This window comes from Tupaia chinensis, unplaced genomic scaffold, assembly GCF_000334495.1.
Source record: "Tupaia chinensis unplaced genomic scaffold, TupChi_1.0 Scaffold146584_1, whole genome shotgun sequence".
Classification (NCBI taxonomy): domain Eukaryota; kingdom Metazoa; phylum Chordata; class Mammalia; order Scandentia; family Tupaiidae; genus Tupaia; species Tupaia belangeri.
The window spans coordinates 400,866-422,874 of NW_006206439.1; the positions used below are offsets into that span (position 1 = coordinate 400,866).

The 22,009-nt window shown below is 58.3% G+C and overlaps 1 protein-coding gene across 1 annotated transcript in view; it reads right to left on the reverse strand.

The window, feature by feature from the left end:
- The window catches only part of DLEC1 (DLEC1 cilia and flagella associated protein), a 65,629-nt gene that overhangs the window by 5,204 nt on the left and 38,416 nt on the right, over positions 1-22,009 (reverse strand). Inside the window, exons 13-34 of the mRNA XM_014584348.2 lie at positions 21,172-21,364; positions 20,498-20,556; positions 19,640-19,808; positions 19,116-19,209; positions 18,766-18,896; positions 18,496-18,654; positions 15,241-15,380; positions 13,714-13,867; positions 12,441-12,551; positions 11,361-11,488; positions 10,698-10,880; positions 8,670-8,740; positions 7,537-7,688; positions 6,079-6,197; positions 5,488-5,558; positions 2,189-2,394; positions 2,006-2,083; positions 1,927-1,965; positions 1,729-1,854; positions 1,487-1,581; positions 1,190-1,274; positions 885-1,020 (exon numbers count right to left, since the gene is read on the reverse strand). Coding sequence (XP_014439834.1) covers positions 885-1,020; positions 1,190-1,274; positions 1,487-1,581; positions 1,729-1,854; positions 1,927-1,965; positions 2,006-2,083; positions 2,189-2,394; positions 5,488-5,558; positions 6,079-6,197; positions 7,537-7,688; positions 8,670-8,740; positions 10,698-10,880; positions 11,361-11,488; positions 12,441-12,551; positions 13,714-13,867; positions 15,241-15,380; positions 18,496-18,654; positions 18,766-18,896; positions 19,116-19,209; positions 19,640-19,808; positions 20,498-20,556; positions 21,172-21,364 — 2,699 coding nt within the window. The remainder of the gene's footprint in view (positions 1-884; positions 1,021-1,189; positions 1,275-1,486; positions 1,582-1,728; positions 1,855-1,926; positions 1,966-2,005; positions 2,084-2,188; positions 2,395-5,487; positions 5,559-6,078; positions 6,198-7,536; positions 7,689-8,669; positions 8,741-10,697; positions 10,881-11,360; positions 11,489-12,440; positions 12,552-13,713; positions 13,868-15,240; positions 15,381-18,495; positions 18,655-18,765; positions 18,897-19,115; positions 19,210-19,639; positions 19,809-20,497; positions 20,557-21,171; positions 21,365-22,009) is intronic.

A 22,009-nucleotide genomic window follows, 5' to 3' on the forward strand; every position in this document is an offset into this window, starting at 1 on the left:
GGGCCTGGGGGGGGCCCATCACTAGCGCATTCGGCTGGTGTGGAGGACAGCATTGACTCAGGACCTGCGCCCGGAGTACACCCCACCCACGGGGCACACACAACACGGGGCGCGCACAACACAGGGTGCGCACAACACGGGTCACCCAGCATGCCTTTGGAAGACAGAACATGGTGCTCGCGGAGGCTCTGGCAATGGGAGGTGAGCCAGGAGCCCGAAGAGTGAGCAGGAAAGGAGAGGAAGAAGGAGGGCCTCCGGAGCCATGGAGGTGGGAGAGACGGTGTGACCCCAGGCTGGCTGGCTGTCCTTGGCCTGGCCGTGCCCACTGGGGAGCCCACACCTGGCCTCCACAATGCCCGCAACCCATGCTCAGCCCATGCGCCTCTGGGGCCAACAGAGGTGGCAGTTAGTGGTTCCCTGTGAGGCCCTGGCACCCCCAGGACCCCCAGCTCTGAAAACATTGTGATCGCTGGTCCCCAGCAGACGACAGAAGGCAGGGCATCATCTCCTACTTCGCAGCGGCTCCCTTCTTCCAAGGGCTAAGCTGAGAGGCAGGCCCAGAGCACCAGAGGCCCCCTCTGCCCAGGTTGAAACCCCTGGGACCTGGATGGATGGCAATCCTAAACTGGAGCACCAAGCCCGAGTGCGTGCCAGCGAGGGCACACGAGAAGGGAGGGGCTCGTGGGGATACGTCGGCAGTGGAGACCGTGAGAGGAATCTGGATGCATCTCTGGAGTGTGTGTGTGTGTGTACACTATGTGCATGCATGTGTGAGCCACCTGCTCAGGTGGGTGCTGGAAGTGGCATGTCTGGTGTCTCCTGTGGACGGAGCTCCAGCAGCTGGCCCGCGGAGGTGGTCTCCTGCTCACAGTCCTGCTCCGGGCCTGGAGCTCGGCGGCCCCGCCTGGCCCCGGACTGAGAAACGGAGAAGGGCTTGGAGACCCGCAGCCGGAAGTAGTGTGGGATTTCCGTGGCGTTGATCAGCTTCAGGTGGTGCGTGATCACCAGCTCGCTCAGCACCTGCGAAGCCATGGAGGCAGGGGAGACCGGGAGGCAGCGTCCCCTCTCCTCAGGCCCTCGGCTTTGGGGAAGGTGTGGCAGGGTGAGGAGAGCCTGGGCCCCAGAAGGACATGTAGGGACAACTGAGGTCCAGGTGAACTGGCAGGGCCAGAAGGTGCTGCACACTCACCCCACAGCAGGGCTGCTCGGGGATCAGGTCACTGGCCTGGCACCAGAACTTCACACCGCCGTCGTAGTCCAGCTCCACGCTCAGCCTGCGGGCGAGAGGCACTGCTGGGGGCCAGGCCTCTGTGGGGGTCCTGGTGGCCCCCACTCTGCTTACCCGTTCCCTGGCCAGCCTGTCCCTTGCCCACCTGCCGGCCTCCCCTGTCTCCCTTGGCTCTGAGAACACTGTCCGGCCCACCAGTGCCCAGAGGGGTGTGGCCCGCAGCGAGAGGAAGCAGATGGGGCGGCCCGGCCAACTCACTGTGCGGGCCTCACGTAGCCGTGCAGGTCCAGCCGCAGGGGGCCCACGGCGAAGTCCTGCAAGCGGTGCCTCCTCCCTGGGATCTCCCTTTCCACCTGGGGAGCCCAAGCTGGTTACTGCTGGTCCCTGGGCTGCACGGGCTGCCCGTGAGAGACGGTGCTGCCCACAGAGACTGTGCTGCCCACAGAGACCATGCTGCCCACAGGGACCGTGGCTGCGGCCCTCCCCGCAGGGAGGCTCACCTCGCTGTCCAAGCTCATGAAGCCCAGGGCGTAGCCGATGCACTCCACCTTGTGCAGGACATCCGGGCCGAGCGCCATGGGTGTGGAGGAGATGGAGATGGTGCTGATGCCCCCAGCGGGGACCACCTGGCAGGACACGGCAGCTCAGCATGGCCCTGCGCCCACCGGCCGGCCGCTTCCAGCCCGACCTTGACTCACCACCTGCTGGGGGCTGACGCGGTACAGGTGGCCGGCGGGGACCCCCCCGTGCCCCCGCGCGGTACAGGTGGCCGGCGGGCACCCCCATGTGCTCCTGCAGGACCACGGAGATGATCCTCTCCGGGACTCCGTCGCTGGTACTGGAACTGCTCTCCACCTACCACCAGGAAACGCGAAGGCTCCCACGGGCTCAGCTGCTCCCCTAGCCACCCCTCGGTGGCCTCGAGTGACCAGCCTGTCCCTTCCTGCCACCCTGGCTTACCGACGGGACAGCTTCCCGGCTGAACTCTAACAGGTTGGAGGGGTCTGAGGATGAGCGGGAGCTGCTGCTGTCAGGAGTCTCGGGGCACACTAGCTCGTTGCCAGCCTGGTCCCGCAGCGGGAAGCGTGGTCCATAGAACACCCGCAGCTCCAGCAGCTGGTCCTCCCGGTCTTCTGGCACGTAGGTCTCCCAGTCCAGGCGGATGTCTGGGCAGACACCGAGGCGTCAGGAGGGGCAGCGATCTCCCGCGGCCTCCACCTCCCCACGCCCCATGGACACGGGCTACCAGTTCTCCTATACTCAAAGTAGAGGGGGTCACTGCCTCTCTAATGCCACTTCTGGGTGATTCTTGTTTTAAAAATAGGATAGCGTCACAGGCCCAGGCTAGCTGGCTCTGCAGCCCGAAGCCTGCCTCATCACGAACGTGCTTCCTCCCTCTCCCTGACCACTTCCTCCGGGGAACCAGCAGTTAGCGTAATGGCTATGTCGCTGGACTCCCACGTAGTCAACCACGGTTCGCGTCCCGGACCCGGTGGCTTAAAACTCACGCCGGGCGCGTGTGCGTGCGTGCCCAAGATCCCGAGAGGAGAAGGGATTGCGGCGTGACCATCCCCCCTGGGGGGTGATTTCTCGCTTTCTGTCTCTATGTCTCTGTCTGTCTGGTGAGCGCACGCGCCCTACAGTGAAAATCTCTAAAAAAAAAAAAAAAAAAAGGAATTGAGAGCCAGCCCCAGGCCTGCTGGTGAAGGGAGTCAGACCCCATGGAGCCCACAGCGCCATCTAAACTCCAGCCCTGGTGGCTTGAAAAACATGCTAGGGACATGTGTGCCTGTGTGCCCCAAATCCTGACGGGATGAAGAGTGGAGAAGGGGTTGGGGTATGACCACGTCTCTCTGAGGGGTGCTCACATGCCCTCTGGCAATTTAGAAAGAGAAAGAAAATGAATTTAATGAGCCTAACCTACTGAATAGCTCAGCCTAGCCCACCTTACAGATGTTCAGAGCACTTGCACCACCTACTGTCGGCCCGGGCCAACTGACAAAAAGCCTTCTTTAATAATAAAGTGTTGGGACCAGCAGTTGGTGTAATGGCTATGTCGCTGGACTCCTATGTAGACAACTGCAGTTCGAATCTCGGACCTGGTGGCTTAAATTCACACCAGGCACATGTGTGTGTATGCCCAAGATTCTGAGAGGAGAATGGAGGAGAAGGGATCACAGTGTGGCCATCCCTGCCCCGGGGGGAGTGATTTCTAGCCTTCTGTCTCTCTGTCTCTCTCTGTCTTTCTGGCAAGCGCATCTGCCCTATAGCAAAAACCTCTCCAAAACAGTAATAATAATAAAGTGTTAAACATCTCATGCAATTTATTGAACACTGTACTAAAAGTGAAAAGCCGAATGGTTGTATGGGTGGGGCCGGCAGGTGGTGTAGTGGTTAAGATGCTGGACTCCCATGTGGCTGACCATGGTTCGAGTCCTGGACCTGGCAGCTTGCTTTTTCAATTTCCCTTTCTTTCTCTGCCTCTCTCTGGTATACTTAAAAATAAGAACCAATAAAATTAAATGAGTAAAATAAATTAAAAAAAAAAAGAATGGTTGTATGGGCACTGGAAGATCTGATGTTTACCTATGTATATATTTTTGGGAGGATTTTTTGTTCCTATAAGGCATGTGCGCCCACCACAATCCCTTCTCCATTGTCCTCTTGAGATCTTGGGCACACATGCACACATGCCCGGCATGAGTTTGTCCAGGACTCGAACCATGGTTGACTACATGGGAGTCCAGCGACATAGCCATTATGCCAACTGCTGGTCCCATGAAGATCCACTAAAAACATAGAGCAAAACAACCGAAAATGCAAGGCAAAATACGATGAGAGTGGTAGACTTGAAAACACTCCTTTCAAGTTGCACAGATCTAGAAGGCTGAACGTCAGCAAGGTCACCAAGCTGCGGCTCTCTACCCTGGCCATGCGTTGATTAGAATCACCTGAGAAGCTCTAAGACAGTGCCTGGCCAGCAGTGGGCGTGGTGGTTCAAGTGGTAGATTCCCACGTGGTTGTGTGAGTCCTGGGCTCAGCAGCTTGAAAACTCACACTGGGCATGTGTGTGTGTGTGTCTAAAATCCCAAAAGGAGAATGGAGGTGAAGGGATTATGGCATAGCCATCCCCCCCAGTTTCCCACTGTCTCTCTCTGTCTTTCCAACGAGCAGACATTTGTGTCCTATGGGAAAAAAAATATATATGTATACACACACACACATATACATACACATGAACACACACAAATAAAAACTACAGTGCCCAGGCCCTCCTGAAGAGAGTGACTTGTTGGGGGTGGGCCCCTCCTTGGAGTGTCTTAAATACCTGCCCCCCCATGCCCACCCGCTGCCCTGTATTTTTTTGGAGAGGTTTTTTTTTTTGTTTTTTTTTTTTTCTATAGGGCACGTGCGCTCGCCAGACAGACAGAGAGAGACAGAGAGACAGAAAGCGAGAAATCCCCCCCCGGGGGGATGGCCATGCCGCAATCCCTTCTCCTCCATTCTCCTCTCAGGATTTTGGGCACGCACGCACACGTGCCTGGCATGAGTTTGAGCCACCGGGTCCAGGACGCGAACCGCGGTCGACTACGTGGGAGTCCAGCAACATAGCCATTACGCCAACTGCTGGTCCCCCCGCTGCCCTATATTTAAGATCTGGGCCTCTGCCCCATCAGCCAGGCTGACTCTGCAAATACACCATCTCCCTTTAAATTCTGAGTGTTCCAAAGCCCCTCCCATAGGCCAGAACACTCGGGCTACTGCCCCCTCCTGGACTCAGCCTGTACGACACTCCAGAGAGAAGCCGGCCCCTCCACACACCCTCCCGCACTCTGGCCTTCCCCTTCACTCGGCACCCACAGCCCCAGGAAGGAAGCCCCTCATCAGACCCCGCTGTCCGACCCCCTCTGTGTCCCCAGGTCCCTGTGTAACACCTGACTGGCAGAAGGAATAAGAGGGGTCTCCTGGAAGGGCCTGTCACTATGCAGTGACCCTGAGGACAGCAGGGCACCTGTGGCCCTATCGACCTTGGAAAAGTCAGGGCAAACCTGTCCTGAAGGATGACGTGACAGACAAGCTTGGAGCTGGCTTGGTCACCTCCCTATCATGGTCCTTAGAGGAGACCTCCTTCAGTAACCACAGGCCACCGGGCTTCTAGGTCCTGCTAATGGGCCATCAGGGTCCCCCAGCCCTGTCTTCCCTCCCAGGCTGGCTCAGTGCAAGACATGGCCTGCAGCCAGAGACCCCGTTTTTCTCACCGCAGGGGCTGGAGTTATACAGGTGAAGGGTTCGGGTGATCACCTCTCCTCCAGAGACCTGGGTTCCAAACCTGAGGGGGGAAGACGGTGTTCAGGATAGCCAGGGCCAGCCACACCTGACAGTCAGGCTTAGTTCAGAGAGGAGGGCTGGGCCGGGGCTTGGGCAGGGACGAGGCACCACGGTGCTCTGTCTTCTGCCCCAAATCGCTGAGACCCAGAGCTGGTGGCCTTCCCACGCTGCACCCAGCAGACTGTGCTCTGGGGCTGTCTCCTGCCTGGCAACCTACCACAGCCATCCCGAGCCAACCTCGCTGATTCCAGCTCAACTGCATGGAGGTCCCTGGTAGCTCTCTGGCCTTGGGCCATACTGACTCCCTCTGGCACCTCAGAACCCTCAGAGGTGTGCAGATGGTGGCTGTGTTCTGAGGCCTCTGTTCTCCTGGACTATCCTGTCCTGGGGGTTTCTTATAGGTGGCACCACATGGCCCTCGGCCAGCTGGAGAACCACCAAGCTGGCCTGGAAAGCCCAGGCTGGAGGCGAGAGGGCTTCAGGGGCCAGCAGCGGGGGGAGGCCCAGGCTGCGGTGGGCACCTGACAATGGGCTCCTTCTGGATCTGGTCCACGGTGTAGAAGGTGGGCCGCAGGGTGCTGATGGGGCAGCCCACCGCTGCCATGTGCACCGGGATGATCGTGGGCGGCAGGTCTCCCACCTGCAAATGCACACGGGCCCTTTGTCACTCCCGCTGCCAGCTGCCACTGCGTTCCCTCCAGGCAAGGTCTTCACTAGTCCGGCCAGCCCAGGGTCCCCACAGCTTGGTCCCAGCTGGGCCGGCCTCACTCCCCACCATCCGATTCCCATTCCAGACACCCGCAGGCCTGTCCTGCCGTCTCTGTTCTCCCTTGCCGCTCTGTAGCCTCCGCTGACCTCCCAACCTGAAGACCTGTGCCCTCTCACAGCCCCTGTGATCTCTCCCCTGTCTCTTTTAATTAGAAAGAGCCTTATTGGGAACCAGCAGTTAGCGTAATGGCTGTGTTGCTGGACTCCTACGTAGTCGACCGCGGTTCGCGTCCCGGACTCGGTGGCTTAAAACTCACGCCGGGTGCGTGTGCGTGCGTGCCCAAGATCCCGAGAGGAGAATGGAGGAGAAGGGATTGTGGCATGGCCATCCCCCTGGGGGGGTGATGGGTGATTTCTCACATTTCCTTTCTGTCTCTGGTGAGTGCACATCCCTAAGGCAAAACCTAAAAACGAAAACTAAAAAGGCTGTTCAGGACGCCATGCAGAGATGCGCCCGGCGTGTTTACCCATCCTCTACAGATGGACACGGGCCCTTCGTCTTCCCCTTTCTCCCCCTACTATACAGAATGCTGAGAAGCGGGCCAGTCCCGCGGCCTAGGGGTTAAGGAAGCCAGATCCGTGTGGCTAGCAGTAGTTCAAATCCTGCTTGAAAAACACACCAGGTTCATGTGTGTGCCCCAAATTCCGACAGGATGGAGAAATGGAGGAGAATGGGGAAGCAGCAGGTGGTGTGGTGGTTGAGGCGTTGGACACTCCCACATGGCCAACCGTGGTTCGAGTCCCAGATCTAAACCTGGTGACTGGCTTTCTCACTCTCTCTCTCTCTCTCTGGTCAAATTAAAAATAAATGAATGAATAAATAAAGTTGAATAAATAATTCTTAACAAAAGTAAACATTAAAAACAGACAGAAAGCCCCTCCAGGCTAGGCAAGAGCATGGTTCAGGGGCTACTGCGGCCCTTCCACTCCTTACTCCTGACTACAGGTTTGGGGGTCTGGCCCACAGGCACCCACTGGCTCCTCTGCCCTCCTTGATGTGGCCTCAGCCCTGCACCGCATGGGAAAAGGCATGGAGGGTTCTAGCGCCCACGAGGACCCTTCCCGCCCGAGCTGTCTCAGCCTCCGTCCCAGATGTTGCAGCAGGTGCAAACTCCCACCCTGCCCTGGGGGGCGTCACCCTTCCACGGTGGGTTCTGAGCCGGAGCAGAGGGAGCCTGCTGGCCTCGGCACCGCCTCCCGCGTGTCCTCACCGTGCAGATGAGGCGGTCCCAGTACTCGCCCCACATGTTCGCACAGCCTGTGAGGTCGATGCTCAGCTCCTGGTAGGCTCCCAGCGTGCCCCGGGAAACGTGGGGAAGGAAAGCAGCTCCCTTCCCACAAGACAACATGCTCTCCATGAAGTCTGCAGGAGGACCAGAGAGGGGACTCAGGGCCCTGGCGCTGGCAGTGAGGCCCAAACCCTCAGGTGTGTGTTAACCACTGTCCCAGACAAGCCGCCCATGGCCCTCCTCCCGGGAGCCCAGGACCCAGGGGCCAGCGTCTCAGGGCCCTCCTTGTTCAGTCTCTCTGACCTCCTGAAGGGACAGACCCAGTCGCAGCCCCCTTCCTGAACTACTGCCCATGCCGAATCAAACCAGGCTCTCCACTGAGCCCCTTTACCCGGTCCCAGCAACAAAATGGTCTCATTCAAGAGAGGGGCACTGTTGGGTCTGCCCCATGCCCTAGTGGTCCACAGAGCCAGAGCCCACATGCCAACTATGGCATGAGCCTTGACCCTAGGGGCTTGAAAAATATGCTGGATACATGGGCGTGCATGTCCTAAATCCTAACAGGATGGAGAAGTGGAGGAGAAGGGATCGACCAGACCCCAGGGAGGTGCTTTCTCTTCTGTGCATGTACACACACATGCATACGTGTGCCCTCTGGCCATTAAAAAAAAAAAAAAAAAGGACCAGCAGTTAGTGAAATGGCTATGTCACTGAACTCCCATGTAGTCGACTGTGGTTTGAGTCCTGGACCTGACGGTTTATACTCACGCTAGCTGCATGTGAGTGCGTGCCCAAGATCCTGAGAGAATGGAGGAGAAAGGATTGCGGCGTGGCCATCCCCCCTGGGGGATGATTTTTTGTTTTCTGTCTCTCTGTCTCTGTCTTTCTGGTGAGTGCACGCGCCCTATAGCCAAAATCTCTCCAAAAAGAGAGAGAGAGAGAGAGGCACTGATGACTGGAAAGCAAGGACCATCTCGGGGACCTCACTCAGTAAGATGCTGCCCGTGGTCTCTGGCCCCTGCTACCCTGGCAGCTTCTGGCCATGTCTTTAGAAGGTCAGTGAAAGCCACCTCTGTCCAGGGTCTGGGCCCAGTGGGCGCAGCTGGGGCTCTTACCCTGCTTCTCTCGCTTGGCCAGGTGCTCTTGGATCCGAGCTGTCCTCAGCAGGGCAGGAGCGACGTCGGGGCTTTCCAGACACAGACGCAGCAATGTCAGGGCAGCCGAGCCCTCCCTAAGCCCTGAGCCACATCTGAGGCAGCCAGCACCCGAGGACGCTCAGCAGAGGAAGGCGGCCCTGCTCACTCCTCCTGGGAGAGCCGGCCAGGCCTCCTTCACCTCTTCTTTCTGCCTGCGCTCCCACTCCAGCCCTACCACTCACAGCGTCCCCAGCTACAGGCCACCCGCCGGCCGTGGGGACTGCTTCCCTGCATGCCCAGGAGGGCTCTGGGACGGGAGTCTAGCTCAGACTCTGTCCTGGCTACCTGTGGGTGGAAACCCAGCCCGCGTCCCCATGTCCTGCCTAGATCTGGGCAATAGGCCTGCTCCTAGCCGCTCCTGCTGCCATCTGCCCAGCATCAGTGCCAACGACGTTCCAGGGGAGAAAGGTCATGGCTTAGAAACTGCCCGTGGCCCCCCACCCCCCGGGGCGATGGTTTCTAGACCGGCTCCTCCAGAGAGTAGCTGCTGATGTGTCACGTGGTGGTGTGCTGCTGAACTGCCTCCCCACAACAAAAGCCCTCATCTGCAGTGTTGGCCAACCACTGTGGTGTAAATATTTCCACCCTGCGGATTTCAAAGGACACTTTGCAAAAGTATACTCCCGGGACGAACGTGCCCAGATATTTAACAACTGGCCCTCCCGCCCGTGCGAGCTGGCTCTGCTCTCCACTGTGCGTGCACTAAGTGAGTGTGCAGGGGTGTGTGTGTATGTGTAGTTGGGATGTGCACAGGTGGGTACGTGTGTGTGTGCAGGTGCGTGTGATTGTGTATGTGTGTACATGCAGATATGCATGTGTGCATGCATGTGTGTGCTGTGTGTAGGAATGTGTGTGTGTGAGGGTGTGTAGGATGTATGTCTAAGTGTACAGTTATGTGTGTAGGGCATGTGTGTAGGTGTGTGTGTTTACAGATGTGTGTGTAAGCGTGTGTGTACAAGGGTTCTGTGAAGTGTGAGTGTGTCTGTGTGCACTGGTGTGTGTATAAGAGTGTGTGTGAGGTGTGAGAATGCCTGCCTGTACAGGTACGTGTGTAAGGTATGAGTGTCTGCATGTACAGGTGTAGGTGAGAGTGTGTACGAGTATGAGTGTTTCTGCCTCTACAGGTGTGTGTAAGAGTGTGTGCAAGGGTGTGTGTGTCTGTGTGCATGTGTGTGTCTGCATGTACAGGTGTGTGTGAGATGTGAGCGTGTCTGCATGTAGAGGTGTGTGTGAGATATGAGTGTGTCATGTGCACAGGTGTGTGTGTGTAATGGTGTGTGTGAGGTGTGAGTGCATCTGCGATCTGCATGTACAGATGTGTGTGTAAGGGTGTGAGTGCATATGCATGTACAGGTGTGTGTGAGGAGGTGTGTGAGGTGTGAGTGTGTCTGCATGTACAGGTGTGTGTGTGAGGGCGTGTCTGTGTGCATAGGTGTGTGTAAGGGTGTAAGTGTGTCTGTGTGTACAGGTGTGTGTGAGGGTGTGTGTGAGATGTGAGTGTGTCTGCGTGTACAGGTGTGTGTGTGAGGGCATGTGTGTCTGTGTGCACAGGTGTGTGTAAGGGTGTGAGTGTGTCTGCGTGTACAGGTGTGTGTGAGGGTGTGTGTAAGGGTGTGAGTGCATATGCATGTACAGGTGTGTGTGAGGAGGTGTGTGAGGTGTGAGTGTGTCTGCGTGTACAGGTGTGTCTGTGAGGGTGTGTGTAAGGGTATGAGTGCGTATGCATGTCCAGGTGTGTGAGGAGGGGTGTGAGGTGTGAGTGCGTCAGCGTGCACGTGTGTGTGTGTGTGTAAGTGGTGCTCTGGGTCTTGTCCTTGAGCACAGCAGCCTCGCTGCCCGTGGTCTCACCTGGGGCACCTCCTCCCCGGCTCTCCCAGCCCCTCCTCACGGCCCCACCATCACGGTCACTTCTCCCTCGCCCCCTCCCTCTGAAAAAGTCAGACTCACAGGCTGGTCGTCTTGCCCAGGCAGCTCGGGGGGCTCCCAAAGTACTCGAACTGGAGTGTGAATGGGGTCTCTATTGGAGAGCGGTTGGTCAGGACGAGCTGGCGGCTCACACGGGTCCACAGTGGCACTGTCGAGCCGAAGTCCAGGCACAGCTCCTCCGGGTGGCCTGGCCACCACTTCGTGCTGGAAAGAGCACCCAGTGCCCAGGGGTTCTGTTACATGCCACCCTTGGCCCTGCCCAGAGAGCCACCCTGGGTGTGGGTGCCGGAGCTGTTGCCCGGAAACCAGGCTTCATCCTTGGCCTCACTCCTCACTGAGCTGCAAACCCAGAGCCATCTTCCTTCCCCGATGATGATGCTCAGAGATGCTTCAACTGTGCACAAAGTGTCCCTGGCCAGGGCCAGACTGGTGCGCCCCCTAGTGCTGGCCCTCAGCTGGGAAACCCCGAGTACCTGCAGCCTGACCCCTGCGCTCTACCTGCCTAGGCGTTGTGCCTTGCAGGGTGTGGTAAGACCACGCCGGGGAAGGGATGGAGTGAAGGGACCTGTCACCCTGAAAGTGACAAGGGCTGCAGCAGCGTGGCCTTCTGGCTGGTCCCACGGTAAGTGTTGGTCCTTGGTGCGGGAGCCCAACCCTCGGGCCCCACCCCAGTCCCGGGCTCACCTGCTGTGGGAGTCCACAGAGACCGCAATGTCCACTTGTAGGCCCTGGGGCTTCCCAGAGATGCCCAGGACCAGTGGCTTCTTCATGCCTGACACACGGCAGGGCAGGGCCAGATCGCTCAGCTCCTCCTGTGGGAGAGCCCATCCGGGGTGTCAGACCCAGGACTGAGAACTCCAAAGACGGGGTTCGTCCCCACGTCCCCAGCGGACCTGGTTGCTATGGTTGCCTTGGTAAGGCCTTGCCCTTTGTCCAGGCCCATCTCACGCAAGGGCTCTCCATTCCCTCCAGTCAGCCCAGGCTGGCCGACCGGCCCCTTCCTCAGTGCTCATGGCTGCTGGGTATGCCCGTGCCGAGGGAGACCCCTCCAGGAGGGCCTCTGCACAACCTGCACGTTTTCTCTGATGATGCTGTTACTAGGAGTCCAGCCCTTCCCGGGCAGCTTGGCTGCGTGCTGGGCCCAGGCCGGTCTGTCCACCAACTCAGAGCGCAGCCTAAGTTGGGGGGGAAGCCCGCTGTCCCCGTTTGCCAGTGAGGAAACAGGGCTGCAGATGTCTGGAAGGGAGACATCTCTCCCCACAAGAACCCACAAAGGGATAGCCAGCGACAACCCACGGTCTGCCCCGAGGCCTCCCTGGGCCATGGCAGAAGACGGGGAACGAACGTCCATGTCTCCTGGAAGGAGCCTGGACGCCAATTTTCCCCGGCAGCCATCCGCACAGGGCCCACCGTGAGCAGCAGCTCTGCTCTGAATTTCTGGGCTGACTGAAAAGCTGGGCCTCTCTATGGCCACAGAGAATGGCCTGGCAAGACGGAAGCATATGCCAAGGCCAGGCATGGCCCCACCCAGGTCTGCTCCAGGCTCTTTATGTCCCCGGAGAGCAGGCTCCGCAGGAAGGCAAGAACTGTCTTCCCGACTGACCCCGGCCACATGGTCAGACATAAGGCCCAAGGTAGGCCCTCCCTGGTGGCGCAGTACACACAGCTGGTCCCTCTCCGTCACGCCGACCCCCATGCTGCCTTTCTCACCAGGGCATGGCTGGCCCCCCTCCATCACGCCGACCCCCATGCTGCCTTTCTCACCAGGGCATGAGCAGTGAACTCCAGGGTGAGCTGGTGCTCCTCGCTGGGGCCCAGCAGGCCACGTCTGGGGGAGACCGTCACTGAGCAGAGGTCTGCTTGGTGCCCTAGGAGCTGGTAGACACAAAGGCAGGCCTGTGGTCACGTGCCAGGCTTCTGGAATGGACCGGGTCCAGGCAGAGTGCTCGACATGGCCACAAGCACTACTGGACACTGCCAGACTGGAGCCCAGAGGACTTGCCGGGGTGGACGCTCACTCCTGGGGTTAAACCACAGCTTCCTTCTCCTCTGTTCCTGTCAGGGGGCTGCCTGGCTAAATAAGCTGCTTAGGGAGACCCAGAGTGACAGGAGCAGAGGCAGCCTCCTCTGAGGCCTTGTCCCCAGCAAGCTCCATGGTCAGCTCGGGGCTGCGCCATGATGGGTCCCGGGGCTATGCTGGCTGGGAGGGTCTAGCTGCATCCACCAGAAACTCTCTAGGGGACCAGCAGGTGGTGGAGCACTGGGTACCACGTGACCTACTGCACGGCTGGAGTCCTGAACCCAGCGGCTCAAAAAATGTACCAGCGGGAACCAGCAGTTAGCGTAATGGCTATGTCGCTGGACTCCCACGTAGTCGACCGCGGTTCATGTCCCGGACCCGGTGGCTTAAAACTCACGCCGGGTGCATGTGCGTGCGTGCCCAAGATCCCGAGAGGAGAATGGAGGAGAAGGGATTGCGGCGTGACCATCCCCCCTGGGGGGGTGATTTCTCGCTTTCTGTCTCTATGTCTCTCTCTGTCTGTCTGGCGAGCGCACGCGCCCTACAGTGAAAATCTCTCCAAAAAAAAAAACCCAAAAAACAAACAAACAAACAAACAAAATGTACCAGGTGTGTATGTGTGTGTGCCCAAGATCCCAAGAGGAGAGCGGAGGAGAAGGGATGGCAGCATGGCCGTCCCCACTGAGGGGTGATTTCTCATTTTCCCTCTCTCACTCTGTCTCTCTCCATTTCTGTTCAGCAAGCTTACATATCCTATAGGAAAAAAAAAAAAATGAAAAAGAAAAAGGAAAAAGAAACACAACTTTTTGGGCAGGGAATCGGAATCCCCACAGGAAAGCTGGACCATGTGTGCGTGTTGCTCTTTCCAGGAGCTTCTCGGAGCACGTGGAGTGGGAACAGGCTGCGGGAAGGAGGCTGAGCATCTGCTCTGGGGGAGGCCTAGGGGGAACACCCCTGCAGATAGGCCTCTGTTGTGGAGGGCTGCAGACCTGCTACAGAAGGTGTGGGCCCGCTCACCTTGCCCCAGTGGAACCGGGTGGGCAGGAAAGTGCCATTGGTGAGGGTGAGGGCCACCTTCGAGGGCACGCCCAGGTAGAGGTCACTGAGTTGCACGTGGCTGCTCTGCAGGTAGACATGGGGCTCCTGGACCTCGGCATACACAGGGAGGTAGCTGGGCCACAAGGGAATGAGGCACATGGTCAGAAAGGAAAACACGAGTGGCCGGCAGGTGGCATGGTGGTTAAAGGCGCTGGACTCCCACATGGCCGACTGCAGTTCAAGTCCTGGACCTGGTGGCTTGCTTTCTCACTTCTCCTCTCTCTCACTCTGATCAAACCAGAAAATAATAACTATAAAGTTAAATAAAATAATTCTTAAAAAAATAAAAGAAAGCATGCAACCGACCCTGTTTACAGACGGCAGGGTACTCTATGGAGAAAACCCCCAAAGGAGTCTATAATTTTTTAAAACTCTTAGAACTGGGACCAGCAGATGACATAATGGTTATGTCGCTGGACTCCCACATAGTCGGCTGTGGTTCAAGTACTGAACCTGGCAGCTTAAAACTCACACCAGGTACATGTTTACGCATGCCCAAGATCCTGAGAGGAGAATGGAGGAGGAGGGATGGTGGTGTAGCCAGCTCCTCCGGGGGTGATTTCAGAATGGAGACATGGAGAAGGTTGCTGCGTAACCATGCCCCATTGGGGGTGCTTTCTTCCTCTGTGTCTCTCTCATATCTCTATGCCAAGTATATACACCGTCTCACAATGAAAAAGGAATGAGTATAGGGCATATATACAACTTAAATATATACACGGTTTAGGGGCCGGCAGGTGGTGTGGTGGTTAAGGGCGCTGGACTCCCACATGGCTAACCATGGTTCAAGTCCCGGACCTGGTGGCTTACTTTCTAAAGAACTAGTGTGTAAGTGCCTAACTCATGCACCTCCCTCAGCCAGCTTAAGAAGCGAAATACTATCACCAGCCAACGAAAGAAAATATTTTACTTCAAGATAATTTGGACTGGGACCCGCAGATGGTGTAGCAGTTACATCACTGGACTTCCACATGGCCAACCCCAGTTCGAGCCCCAGACCCAGTGGCTTGAAACTCAGGCTGAGCACATGTGCATGCGTGCCCAAGATCCCGAGAGGAGAATGGAGGAGAAGGGACTGTGGTGTGGCCATCCCCCCTGGGGGGTGATTTCTCGCTTTCTGTCTGTCTTTTCGGTGAGCGCACACGCCCTATAGTGAAAACTTCTCAAAAAAAAAAAAAAAAAAAAGGGAAAAAACAAATTCAGAATGTCTCGGGGCCGACAGGTGGCGTGGTGGTTAAGGGCGTTGGACTCCCACATGGCTGACCATGGTTCGAGTCCTGGACCTGGAAACTTGCTTGTTCTCTCTCTCTCTCTCTGTCCCTCTCTGGTCAAATTAAAATAAATAAAGTTTTTTAAAAATTCAGAATGTCTCTAGGTAATTACACGATTGCACATACTATAATAAATAGCATATCCAGAAAACCTGTCCGGATGGCTTCCTCCTACCTCCCGGTTCCGTCCTCCACCTCCAGCTCCAGGACGGTCTGCAGCCGCCAGCAGCGCAGGGCCTCCAAGGTGACGGTCACTCTGCACTCCCCCAGCGGGTGCAGCTGCCCGCTGCACGGCTCCATTTCAAAGGGGGACACCTGATCAGGAGGTCAGTGCGGAAGGACCAGGGGTGAGCTGCAGAGGAACTGGGGCTGGCCATGCCCAGCTAGAGTGGCCCCCAAGCTGCCCCCCCCCCACAGCTCTTGAAAGAGCCATCCAGGGTCCAGAAGGAGGCACACGGATGGGGGAACACAGCCAGGGGAGTCTCAGGATTAAGAAGACAAAACTCTGAACAAAGGAATCCACGAGTGGGATATCCCCAGACCCTGGTTCTAGCCGGGGGACAGCAAGGAGGGCAGGGAGTAGGAAGAAGAGCGTGAGCCCTGGGAGGGGGCATGCAGTGGCCTTCTGAGCAAGCCTGCGCGGGACCATGACAACTTCAACCGAGGAAAGCCACCAGGTCACCAATTGGGGGGGGGTGCCCTGTAGGCACAGATTTCTCCTTTGCACTCACATGGTCTCCCCCAACCCCCATTCAACCCCCTTTGCAGGCTTGGGCTCATTTATCAGGCAGGTCCACCCTCCGCCATACCGGCACAGCCAGAGGGAGAGGGGAAGGGGGAATCTTAAGAAGAAACGCGTCCGCATCTGGGCAGGGCTCTGCCTTCTCTCCCCACTGCCCTGACTAAGACAGAGAAGGGGCACTGGCTAGCCCGAGGGCCCCCGATGGGCCAAGCTGGCTAGTGGGGGTGTCGCTGGACATTGGAAGGTCACACAGAAGGATGTTACACCTCCCCGGGGTCTCTCCCCTCCTGTACATCCCTAGGGAGTGGTGGTGGTCCAGGGCTGGGTTTTTGCAGTTCTGGATCCCCAAAGCTGAGTGCATTTAACGAGCCCCAAATCGCGACATCCTTTTATTTTTATTTATGTATGTTTTTTAGTTTTGTTAAGGGTGCGTATACTCACTGAGAGAGACACCAAGAGAATGAGTGAGAAATCACCCCCTGGGGGGATGGCCACACCACAACCCCTTCTCCTTCTTCTCTGGATTTAAGGCCCGCACACGAGGCCCGCATGTTTTACAGACTGCTGGATCTGGGACTTGAACAGCACAGCCAGTCATGTGGGATCTAGCTGCCTTAACCTCCACGCTACCAGCTGACCCAACGGTATTAATTTTTTTTTTTTTTTTTTGAGAGGGATATTTGCTCTAGGGTGCGTGCGCATGCAAGCGAGACAGAAAATGTCACCTCCCAGGGAATGGCCATGCTGCAATCTCTTCTCTATCCCTCTCCTGTCTGAACATACGTTCCCAGCGTTGCTGTTTTATTATTTTTGGGAGAGGTTCTCACCATAGGGTGCGTGTGAGAGACAGAGAGACAGAAAGTGAGAAATCATCCCCTGGGGGGATGGCCATACTGCAATCCCTTCTCCTCCATTCTCCTCTCGGGATCTTGGGCATGCACGCACACGCGCCGGGCGTGCGTCTAAGCCACCAGGTCGGGGACTCGAACCACAGTTGACTACATGGGAGTTCAGAGACTGCCAGGTCCGGGACTCGAACCATGATCGACCACGTCCAGCTACATAGGCACACACTATCTGCTGGTTCCCCAACATTGCTCTTGAGAGCACTTAAGAATGGAGTGTAGCTAACTAGAGACGGCCAGTTTCAATGACAACGTTCATTTTAAAATACTATCAAATGGAGAGGTATAAAAATACTTCCTGGGGAAGCCCACCCCTTCCCCTCTCTCTTCTATCCAATGAGGAGGTTGGCCAAGGTCTGGAAGCTTCTAGCCGTGCTCCGGGACAAGTGCCTAGGCAGGAAGCTGGGAGGTGGGAAGGGTGGCCCAACAGAGGGCAGCCAGGGGCAGGCCGCCCTCGCTCTCTAAACCCAGCTCCTGCGTTTCAGGGGGTCTCCCCCGAAAAGAGTGTGGACCCTGAGGACACCGGCCCCTCCCCCATCTCCGCCCCCCCCCATCTTCCCCCAATTCTTCTGACGCTTGCGGGAACCAAGGGGCACCGGTGGGGGGCGCTGCACTCCGCGATGACCTGTGAGTCAGTGCCCCTGCCCCAACTTCTGGTCCAGCGTGCCCAGCTGGAGGAGGCCGGCAGGTACAGGAGCCGGGTTGCTGAGGGGGAAAGGGGAATCTTGGGGAGAGGCAACGCCCTCTGGCCAAGGAGGTGCCCCTGTGGCTGGGACTGTCCGCCCTGCAACCTCCCAGGCAACCTCCCACGGGAGGGAAAACCCCAGCGCCCTTGGGCACAGAGGGGGCCCTCGGTTGGAAGCGGTAGGAGGGAGGGTGATGTCACGGAACGCGCGTGGCCAGGGGCTGGCAGGGGCAAAGCAGCAGGGAGCTCCAGCCACCAGGGCGGGTGAGGAGGTGGCTGGCCGGTAGGGAGTACCCGATGCTCTGCGTGACTGCCCTGTTCGGGACCGTCCATTAGGTTTCAATGGGATGCCACAATCTAAACGCCACGATGGTCATACAGCAACTGCCCCCGCCCCACACTGTCACAGTAAAATGGAAAGCCCTGGGACGCAGCCATTGCTGCCCCCGACAGATGGCTGGTTACGTCCCTGGACTCCGGCATAGTCCACCGACCACGGTTGGAGTCCCAGACCAGATGGCTTAAAACTCACGCAGGGCATGTAAGCGTGTGTGCCCCAAGTCCCAGAGGAGAATGGAGGAGAAGGGATTGTGGCATGGCCTTCCCCCCTGAGGGGGTGATTTCTCACTTTCTGTCGCTCTCTGTTTCTCTCTTTCTGGAGAGTGCATGCACCGTATAGCAAAAAATGGCTCTTAAAAACAAAAATAGGAAACCCCATTTGAACAGAGACTCTTGAATTTTACAAGCCCGTGCTCAGGCGCCACCTGGTGGCAGGTACCTAAGCTGCAGGCACAATCGCGGGGCGGATCTGAAACGCCGACCTGAGCGGCAGCAGCTTCTGGGCTGCTCCACGCGGCTGCTATTTATCTCCCCGACTGGGGACGCGCTGATGACAGCGACACCCACATCCTCTTTCTGCACCCAGTGGCAGAGAAAGGCACAGGGACCGCCAGCGTGGGGTTAACTCGGCTGCAGAGAGGAGCTGTCCCAGTGATGACCTCAAAGCTCGGGCCTGAATGCGCTGTGCATGTTCCCCCGTCCAGACCGCACCGAGCCTGGGCCGTGGGTGGCACAGGGGGCCGGCGGTGCCCTACTTACGTCCTCATGCCTTTCCTCCAGGCAGACGGGGCTCTCCCTCATGTGCCACCTGGCTGGGAGCTGGCTGACATTCCGGATCTGGATGGTCTTGGTGGCTTTCTGTTCCAGGCGGAGCAGACCAAACTGAAGGGCTGGGAGGTCGATGACCAGGGCAGGCCCCTGAGACGCCGAGATGGGCCTGTTACTGGGCCACCCGGGGACGGGCTGTGTGTCCTGCCCCTGTCACCTCTCTGGGCTGGTCTGGCTGCCCGGGCCCCCCGCCCACAGCACCTTAAAGGCCGCTTCGATGTGTAACACCACTGGTGTGGGCGAATCTTTGATTTCACACAGCAGGTCCTGGCTTGTTGGGCCAGGGACACCCCCGGTGAAGTTCAACTCAAAATCCCCAACCTCGTTGGGCTCTGGGAGAGAAGACAGGGACAGGTGGAGGGAGGAAGCAGGGGCAGTTTCCTCCCTGGTTGGGCCCAGGCGTTCCCTGACTTCTCAGTCCCCACGTGTCCCAGGCCTGGCTCGGGTTGTCCAAGGACCCCCCAGCGCCCTGGCAGGCCCCTGGCACTCTGAAGCCGCCTGGCCCGGCCAGCCCCAGGCAGGCCCCAGGCCCTCCAGCGTCCCCGAGGTACCGATGACTCCTATGCAGGGTTCCACTTCGATGATGTGGCAGTCACAGATCTTGCCCCACATGTATCTGATGGGTGACTTGCTGTTGTTCCACATCTGAAAGACACCCGCTCAGGCCTGCCCCGCACTGCCCCCTGGTGCTGAGTCTGGGCCTGCTGCAGGGCTGGGATTGTGCACTCACAAAGGGGCCACTGGATCCCCCCCACCAGCTCATTCCTGGCCACCTGCCGCCCCTCAGGCTTTCCAGCCCAAGCACCCTCACGATGCACGATTACAGTGCTTGTAGGCGCCACGCTGTGGCAAAGACCTGTGACCACGGGAGGGGATTCCGGAGCCCTCATTTCCGAAGGATTCTGGAGAGCTAGTGAAATCAGAGACGTGCCTGGTCCAGGCTTCTGCACAAGCCGCGTGGGGTCCGGGGGCCTTTGGGGACAGCCTCCGCCTCTGTGCAGGGGCCACCGCTGCCATCTGCCCCTGCGGCTGTTCCCTCTCTGCGCTCGCACCCAGGGGAGAGAGGCGGACCCACCTTAAAGTCTTTCTTCACGTTTATGCCAACGTAGTTCTCCCCCGGGAGGAGGAGGGCGTAAGGTTCCAGGAGAACCTGGAAAGGCTCCGCTGGGCCTTTCAGCTCGATTTCCAGGACGATCACGTCATCCGCGTAGTAGGAGGGGTCCTCCAGATTGTCCCCTTCCAGACTGAACACAGGCCCACCCTGAGCGGCGGGCCGCACCGCAGGGGCATGCTCCTGTGGGCTCCTGCCTCTGTCCCGCATTCTGGTCTCTTGAGGAGACGCTCCCCACCCACAGCTCCCAAGCCCCCTGAAGTCTGTGGCAACAGCCCGTGCCCTGAAAGATGGGGGCTGCCTACGGCCAACAGTGGTGTGCCCAGGGCCTGGGACAGGGCACTGCCCTACTGCCACTAGGGACCACGGGGCAGCACCCCAGCCTGGGGTCTCTGGAGACACATCCGGGTGGTCCACACCATGCGGTAAAAGAAGTCACCACCGCCCAGGAGGCCCGCAGCCCTCATGGGGAGTTCAGCAAGCTCTGTTCCCAGATTGCTAGGGCAAAGTAAAAATGCGTCTACTTGGGGCCAGCAGGTGGCGTGGTGGTTAAAGCGCTGCACTCCCGCATGGCCGACTGTGGTTCGAGTCCTGGACCTGGCGGCTTGCTTTCTCACTTTCCCCTTCTCTCTCTCTCTCTCTCTCTGTGTGTCTTTCTGGTCAAGTTAAAAAATAATAATAATAAAAAATAAAATTAATTAAATAAAGTAATTTTAAAAAAATGCTTCTATGCCCCAAAGCTTGCCCTTGAGCCCTGCCTCGTGTCCCTCCCCTGAGAAGCATCCCCAGTGGCTCCCCCCCCCCCGCGCCGGTCCCCACTACCTTACGGGCTCTGGGATGTCTTCCAGCACCATCTGGAGCACGCTGTGGAAAACCCTCAGCTGCAAGACAAGCACAGCGGCCTGAAAACAGCTGCATCCAAGCCGGGCTGCCCCGGAGAAAGCCGGGGCCAGGGCAGGGGTCCCTCCTCCACAGCTCAGGGCTGCCACCTCACCTCTTTCCCACTCTGGGGAAAGTGAGGCCACTCAGGCATGGGCTATGACCCGGGGGCTGCCCCGGCCAGGCTCGGGACAGGAAGGAGAGGCCCTTGCACAGTGCCCCGTGGCGGGGCCTCCCAGGACAGGCTGCGGTGGCTGGGAGCTGGGCAAGGGCTGGACCCACTCATCTTGGTCCCTTTCACATATGGGGTGCCTTGGGGAGCTGCAGCTCACTTGGAAGGCTGCTGTGGGAGCGGAGGGGATGGGCTTGTGGAGACAGAGTGAGGCTGCAAGCCCAGAGGTGCTGCAGACAGGGCGTGTGTGGGGTCGGGCAGGCCAGATGGGCTCCTTCATCAGCACGCCCGGCACAAGCTCCATCCACACTCTGGCCTGGGCGCCAGCCTACTCGGAGGGCCTGGAACTTCGGCCGGCCCAGCTGTGGCTTCCGGTCATTAAAGAACAAGGACAGAGGGTCCTTGACCCCGTCCTGCGTGGCTCCTGGGAGGACACCATTTTAACCTCATGAGGAGAAAAGCTCAGGGTGAACTCGTGGTCCGTGTGGGGACTGAGGACCCCCTTTTGGGGCACGATGGAGAAGGCGCTGTCCCTGTCGGGGTGGTACTTGATGCTGTCCATGCTGTAGGTCTCTCCGGGCATCAGGGGCTGCAGGTTGGGCTTCATGAGCTGCCAGTGGAAGGCCAGCTCCACGTGCCTGCGGGGACAGTCCTGACGGTGGGCAGTGGGTCCACGGTCACGTCCCCGTGCAGCCAGGACCAGGAGCTCCCGCATGGCGGCCCTGACCTGCTCCAGGAGCGAGCAGGGAAGGACCCAGGGACAGGAAGCGACCAGGTCAGCCTTCAAGTCCTTCCCATAGGTCAGGGACCCAGGTGAGTTGGGGAGCCCGGGCTGGGGCTCAGGCCAGAAGCCCCTCACTGCCCACCCACAGCAGCTGGAGGTGGGAGCCGCAGAGACTCGGGGGGGCGGGGACGGTTAGCTCAGGAAAGCACGTTCCGGCAGTGACACTGGAGTCCAGACCGCAGGGCTGTGTGTGTGTGTGTGTGTGTGTGTGTGTGTGTGTGTGTGCGTGTGCATGTGCGTGTGTGTTTTATTTTTTGTTTGTATTGTTGTTGTTTTTGTCTGTTTTTAATTGCTAGAGAGTGAGTGTGCTCGCCAGAGAGAAAAAGACGTAGTGAGGGAGAAAGGACCCCCCCCCAGTGGGGTGTGGTCTCTCCCTTCTCTATTTCTCCATCCTGGCAGGATTCGGGGCATGCACGGTGTGCCCCGGGTATGTTTTTCAAGTTGCCAGGGACCTGTTCTCGAATCCCGGCTGGCCATGCGGGCTCTGGCTCCCTGAACC